This window comes from Solanum dulcamara, chromosome 5, assembly GCF_947179165.1.
Source record: "Solanum dulcamara chromosome 5, daSolDulc1.2, whole genome shotgun sequence".
Taxonomy (NCBI): domain Eukaryota; kingdom Viridiplantae; phylum Streptophyta; class Magnoliopsida; order Solanales; family Solanaceae; genus Solanum; species Solanum dulcamara.
The window spans coordinates 9,508,334-9,515,849 of record NC_077241.1 but is presented as its reverse complement, the minus strand read 5'-3'; the positions used below and the strand labels follow the sequence as shown (position 1 = coordinate 9,515,849).

The window sequence follows — 7,516 nt, the reverse complement described above, 5'->3', positions numbered from 1 at the left end:
TTGTTTGTAAAGGCAAAAAGATAGTAGCATGAGAATGTGCATTGCTTACAGACAGTTGAACAAGATTACCATCTAAAATAAGTGCCCCTTGCTTCATATATGTGATTTGTTTGACCAGTTGTAGGGTGCTTCAGTCTTCTCTAAGATTAATCTAAGGTCAGACTACCATCAGTTAAAGATTAGGCTTGAGGATTTACATAAAACGACTTTCAAAACTCGATATGAGCATCATGAGTTCTTGGTAATGTCTTGTGGGTTAACTAATGTATCAACAACCTTTATAAATTTGATGAATGGGGTGTTAAACCATTCTTGAATTTTTTTATAATAGTATTTATTGATGAAATATTGATCAACTATAAAAGTAAGAAGGAGCATGCAGATCATCTTCGTGTTGTTATGGATATTTTGGAGAAACAAAAATTGTATGCTAAATTCTCTAAGTGTGAATTATGATTGTTTTCAGTTGCCTTCTTAGGACATGTAGTATTGAAAGAAGGGGTAATGATAGATCCCCAAAAAATTTAGGCAGTCAAGAACTAGGTCTAGCCTAGTTCTAGAGTTTTATGGAGCTTGCTATCTACTTCTACTAGTACACTCAAATGAGTTATGATTCTGAGAGTGAACAATTAAATATATCATCCTTTATTAGACTATCTATACATATGTATACAAAATAAAATTAAACGATACCAGGTGCAGATGCACCCTCATGGAACCATGTGGGTCCGCCTCTGATGTTTATAGATGCATCTACAAAATAGTCATGTGTGTGTTTAATATCAACTGTGAATATGATTTTCTGTGAGGTTGTTGGTTTAAATAACAAGGTTAAATGCATAATTTTCAGATTATGCAATAAAAACAATTCATTTTGATGATGCAAGTAATTTATATCTTTGGCCTTTAATGATTATTATATGTCCACTAAAATAACAAGTGAACATCTAATTTCTCATGTCCACTCTCAAAATGGTCTAGCAAAATCATTGATTAAATATTTGTTTGGCTTAACTTATTTTAAGCACTTTAGAAGGTGAAAACAGCAAGCTAAAAAAATAAGTTGGGGTAACCCAACTTATATTTTTTGGCTTATAAGCTGCTTTAGATAAGCTAAGCCAAACATACCCAATTATATTTTTGGACTTATTTTAAGCACAAAATGGCTTTAAGTTGGCTAGTCAAACACTCAAAAAAGCTGAAAACAGCTTATAAGCAACTTATAAGACAATCCAAACGCGTTCTAAATGTCTCCAATTGATAGCTAAACCATTGTTAATGAGGACAACGTTGCATGTTTCAATATGGGCATGTTACTTTGCATGCAACAACACTTGTGTGCATAAGGTTAACAAGTTATCATGAATTCTCTCTATTACAGTTGACTTTTAGTCAAGAGCCAAATGTTTTCCAGCTTAAAAATTTTGGGTGGATAGTATATGCTCCAATTGCTCCATAACAATGCACACTGATGGGTCTCCAAAGAACGTAGGAGGGATTGTATGTTTGGTATGAATCTACTTCTATATAAAAATATTAGAAATTTATGACTAGAGATTTATTTATAACAAAATTTGATGATTATCACTTTGACGAATCAGTATATCCAACATTAGGAGAGCGGGGAGGGAATATAAATAGTTGAAAAAGAAAGTAGATTGAAATTCATTATCCTTATGTCATTTAGATTCTTGAATAAATTAATGTGAGCAAAAGGTTAAAACAGTGATTTATTTATAAAATGCTGCAAATCAACTGCCAAATGCAATTTATTAACTTTTCAATGGTTACTAAATCCTACATTCCAGCTGCAAAGTTTTAGTTCGAGCAGATGTCTCAATAAGACAAATTGTTATTGTAAATGAGTCCAAGTCACATTTAAAATATAATAGGTCATTGGTTTCAATGATAAAAATCCTTGAAAAAAGGGCTAGAAACAAAATTAGAACTTGCAATATTCAAGTCATGAGCTTGATGAGTTGACCAATTCATCTACCCCTCTTCTTTCCCTTCTCTTTTGACCTATGTAAATCAAGGTTCAACTTATGATCATAATATGATGGCAATTGCCGAAAAAGAATCTCGAAACATAATAAATGATAAGACCACCGAAGAAGTCCAAATAACTAAAAATAATGAGAATAAAAAATAATCTCAAATAGTTATATTTCAACGAGAAATAATGATCATATTATAGTCATAGTGATATTCATATTCAATTACATATATTTTGATCATTTCCAAACACTTCATATTTTTTTCAAGTTTCCAAAGATTTAATCATTTTTTAATATAAAATAAAATACTATAAATGGGAGACATTTTGTGAAATTACTTTAATTAAATGATAGGGTAAATATTTATGTGAAAATAAAAAGAAGAATTAGAGATAATTTACAAGTTTTTGTCATTATTGTCTTCATATTTTTTTCAAGTTTCCAAAGATTTAATCATTTTTTGATATAAAATAAAATACTATAAATTGGAGACATTTTGTGAAATTAATTTAATTAAATGATAGGGTAAATATTTTATGTGAAAATATAAGGAAGAATTAGAGATAATTTACAAGTTTTTGTCATTATTGTCTACACAAACTAATGTCCAGACGAGGAGGAGATGTGTTGACAATACCAAGAACCACCTATTTATATATCAGTCTACACACTACACTTCTCTGTCCAAAATCAAGCAGCTTTCCAGCAAATTACAAGCAAAGGTAAGCATTTTTCTGTGTTTTTTTTCTTCTGCTTTGCACTTTTTTACTCTCTTGATCAGATTCAGATCAACCCCTTTTTGTGTTTTGTAATGAAATTGCAATCTGAATATCAAATTCTCTGCTTTGCACATCAGTCTTTGAATCTTGATATCCCAAAATGTCATCTTTTACTCTTTTCTGTACTTATCAATTGATCTGATCAGATCTTGAGTTTCTCTGGTACTTGATTCATTTGAATGTGTTTGAATATCATTTTTGACTTTCAGATTTGTATGTATGCTAATGCTCTTAGTTGACTTGTTTATGATGCAAGAATTTGGACAAGTACTCAATCTTGTGAGCAAAGAATAAAGCTTTATGTTTTCTTCTTATAGCATTACTTGTTAGAGAATAGACCTATTTATTTTTTAATGACGGTGGTGTTGGCCAATTTTCGCGCACCTAGACTAATTTTATAGGATACCTGCCCCTCCGATCAGCAACAGGTACCAGGTAACTCAGTCATCCAGAAAAATTTCTAGTGTTTTTTTGTCTCAGCTGGGATTTGAATAGAATAGTGGTTGTATTAGGGTTTCAAAGGAGTTTATAGTGGTCTTTAGCTGTTCCATTTTATGCCATAAGATTTGATTTTGGGTTGGATGTTGGATTCTTGAATGTAGTATCAAGACTCAACTATTGATAAGTCCATCTTCACTTAATTCTCCCATATTTTTATTCTATGGCTTTGACCTACCCCCCTCCCCCTCCCCCTCCCTCAACTCATCCCATCAAGCCACCTGAACTAGTAAAAAATTCACGGGTTAGCCTGTTTTTACATCGCCTTTTAACTTGTACCCACCATTTTAAGACATGTGGTGTCTGTAGTTAAGGCTTGACAAGATCAAATATCACCGTGTCTGAAATTTAGTAAGTTTTGCGGAGTTCAGTCATGTTTGCCTTACTTCAGCCATTTTTTGTCAGAACTTCACACACATGTAGCTGAAGTTCAAGCAAAAATGGTTGACACAATATCTTAAGTTTAGACTATGTATTGAAGTTATCCTGAAGTGAGTACACGCGCAAAAAAATTTAACAAGCAGGTACTAGTTAAATGCCGGCGTCAAAATTGGGTATTCGTGCACTTTACCTCTTGAACTATCAAGTTACCAATTTTTCTCAAGGCACATTCGCAGTCCGTTGAGCCACCTCCCCTAGAATAAAGCAATAAAAGAAACTCCCAGGTTCACCTTCAAACCTTGGAATCTTGGCATAGGGGGCTAACTCAGTTGGTGAGCACCCTACCTTTCACATGTTAGGAAAGATATTTTTCTCACGTTGGTCGCATTTAGATTGAATGTCACTCTTCAGCCTTTGTGGCAGTGGCGCATTGTTTTCCCAAAAAAGAAGAAGAAAAGAACCAAATTAAGAGCATCCTAGTAAGGGTTCAGCAGTTTTATAATGTTCCTAGCCTCTAGGTCCTAGCTACTCCTGGCTAATGCCTTAGTGGTCCTTGACTATTCAACCGTCTGTCTAAAGTTTTGGATTATACTCAGTTTCTCACTACTGGCACTGGTATTTGCACTAGCAGTACTTTTTGTCATCCTCACCATTTTTATGACAAATTTATTTAAGTGTGATTTGAAGATGTATTATTAAAGTGCAGTATGATATTGAAATGCCCCGTTATTTTGTAGCAATCCTCTAGAAGCAACATAAACATACTTTCTGTGTTTGGTGCACAGTTATGTAACACGTTGAACAATGAACACCCATTTGTTGCTTGCTAGTGTATTTGTGTCTTGAATACCTGTTGTCAGTCTACTATGTAAGTCATTGAATATTCTTTGTCAGTCTACTATGTAAGTCATTGAATATGCTTTCTTTTGCTCTTAAGGTATGTCGTCTTCAGAAAATCCAGAGATTGTCGAAAGGGGTTTCAAGGACAAGGACAAGGAGGAGAAAGAAGACAAGAAAGATGAGCAAAAGGGTGGTTTTATTGATAAAGTTAAGGATTTCATCCAGGATATTGGTGAGAAAATCGAGGAAACAATAGGTTTTGGAAAACCAACTGCAGATGTCTCCGAAATTCATATTCCTCATATCAATCTTGAACGGGCTGAAATAGTTGTTGATGTGCTTGTGAAGAACCCGAACCCCATCCCAATTCCTCTCATTGACATAAACTACTTAATTGAGAGTGATGGAAGGAAACTGCTTTCTGGATTGATCCCTGATGCTGGAACGATCCATGCACATGGTTCAGAGACTGTCAAAATACCACTTAATCTGGTTTTTGATGACATCAAAACTACATACCACGACATAAAGCCTGGAAGCATCATTCCGTATAAGATCAAGGTTGACCTCATAGTTGATGTGCCTGTTTTTGGTAGGATAACTATTCCTCTTGAGAAAACTGGAGAGATTCCTATACCTTACAAGCCAGATATTGATGTTGAGAAAATCCATTTCGAGAGGTTCTCTTTCGAGGAAACTGTAGCAGTTCTTAAGTTAAAGCTTGAAAACAAGAACGACTTTGATCTGGGACTCAATAGCCTTGATTATGATCTTTGGCTCTCCGATGTGAATGTTGGTGGTGCAGAGCTTGAGAAATCAGCTAAACTTGAAAAAAATGGAATCAGCTATATCGATCTTCCCATAACCTTCAAGCCCAAGGACTTTGGGTCTGCTCTTTGGGACATGATCAGAGGGAGAGGTACAGGCTATTCCATGAAAGGTAACATAAATGTGGACACACCCTTTGGAGCAATGAAGTTGCCCATTAGCAAGGAGGGGGGTAAAACCCGTCTCAAGAAGAACAAAGAAGATGGGGGAGACGATGATGAAGATGAGGTATGTTAGCTGTTCCTCTTTAATAATTTCCAGTGTTGCTCATTCATTTCACTTATTTGATGTTTCTCTGTTCTCCTAAATTGGAATAGTCACCCTCTTTGCCAACCTGAGCATTCTGAGGTTTTGCTATCGTTTAACAAGTCTGTTTTGTAAATACGTGTATGTTATTGACTCAACCATGCATATTTGAAGGAACATGAAAAAGCAAGTGTCTCTATCTCTACTCGTGAAGTAGGTGGATAATTAAAAAAAAAAATTATTTCAAGGGAGATTACAAGATCACAGATGCTTGATCGTTGGTATCTGGTAATGTTGAATGAACCATGCTTATAATAATTTAGTAGCCTACATATGTGTAATTTGAAAGGTAAGAGAAAATATGCCTTCTATGAATTCTGAGAAGCCATGCCTTTTATGTGAATAACTTTTGTGCTGTATAAAGAGAAATTGTGCTATTTAATCGTCGATACGATTCTTCATTGAAAGAAGTCTACTCTGTAAATAAAAATGTCTCTGTGTAGGCATGTGTCTATCTTGGTTATCTCTCATTTTAGCAAACTTGCTGCACTCATAGCAGTTTATCGATCTATTAAAGCTTCTCCCTCCACGTTTCTACTCAAATCTGAAAGTTCAATTTCTACTAAAGCTTCTCTCTGCAGTCTGCTGCTGGGCAATAAGCATCATGCCCATTTTAGAAAATTTATAACAGGAACAGGATTCTTTCTCTTTAAAATTTTAAAACACTGTCCCTTCTTTTGGTCTATTATTAGAAAATAAATGTGGGACTTGAAATGACAATTTGCCAAAAGAAATTGATTCATTCCAACTGCTGTAGTTTACAATGTAATCTCGTTTCTCCGTGTTTACTCATCACGGTCCCTTAGTCTAGTTCCTAATTGCGTCCGACTTTACCTGTCATCATGTATTTTATTTACTGAATGTTGTTTCCTCAAGTAGTGGCTGGGTGAATGTCATCTCCTATGTATTATTTCAAGTCCAACTATTGGGTCATGTTAGTTATGAGTTATGCATAGACAAATGAATCTTAAATGATCCGTATTTTCTCAAGTAGACTTAAACTTGATGTTCGCTGCGTTGAAGGCTAGAAAGTATCGTATAGCAACCAGCCTTCCAGTCTGTACCATCATGCTATCAAGCTATTGAATGTAGCTGTTGCTAATCTTCACATTGGCTTGTAGCATAGTGTCGATACGAGACACCTCTTGCTAGTCTACACTTTCTCTTGCGGAACTTAATCTTCGTCTCTGCTGCAGAGTTTTCTTATGCATATTCTCTCTTGCCCTCTGTATTTTCTTTTAACCCCTTGGCTGTACAAACGTCTAACAGCGTTAACACTTTGCCCTTGCATTCACAGGATTGAAGTTGGAGATCACTGTCGCAAGAGTGACGAACTTTATAGAGGAAATGCCATCTGCTGGTGGGGATTTTTAGACCCCGAAATAAATATAAACTTAAACTTTGATGTGAAGTATGTCTACTTAGATGTGTCTCTCTGCCTGTGTAATTTATTGTGATCGATATCGTGATTATTCGTTTGCTGTTATTGTTATGGTTGATTTATTGTGTGATAACTAGCTATTGACATTCTAATGTTGTTGCATTTCTTATCTGCTGTTAATTCCTATCTTCTGACTGATGGTTTATGTAACTTGAATAAAAAAATTGTTCATTTAATTCTGGTTATTCTTTCAGACTCTAATTACTTGGAAAAAGCTAAAAATTTGAAGTCCAATGTGCTCTTGGAAAAAAAAGAGTATTGTGTTAAGCCTAAAGTTTGTGGATGATTATCCGGGCATAACACATAAACATGTTCTTTTGTAAGTTTTCACAGAATGAAGAACATAAAAATCTAATTTTCCTTGTTTTTAAACAAGTGAAAGATAAGTTTGATAAACTAGTCAAAAAATATTGATGAAAGCAGAAAAACTACAAACTTCATTACAG

The 7,516-nt window shown here is 34.6% G+C and overlaps 1 protein-coding gene across 1 annotated transcript; it reads left to right on the top strand.

Moving 5' to 3' along the window:
* Positions 1 to 2,587: 2,587 nt before the first annotated feature.
* LOC129889004 (uncharacterized) lies at positions 2,588 to 7,196 on the top strand. The gene is made up of 3 exons (XM_055964100.1): positions 2,588 to 2,719; positions 4,593 to 5,551; positions 6,927 to 7,196. Exons 2-3 carry the CDS (start codon positions 4,595 to 4,597, stop codon positions 6,930 to 6,932), a joined length of 963 nt encoding a protein of 320 aa, XP_055820075.1. The 5' UTR covers positions 2,588 to 2,719; positions 4,593 to 4,594; the 3' UTR covers positions 6,933 to 7,196.
* The last annotated feature ends 320 nt before the right edge of the window (positions 7,197 to 7,516 follow it).

What these genes read in the sequence shown, in the direction of transcription:
- LOC129889004 (XM_055964100.1), top strand. Translation starts at nt 4,595, where the DNA reads ATGTCGTCTTCAGAAAATCCAGAGATTGTCGAAAGGGGTTTCAAGGAC.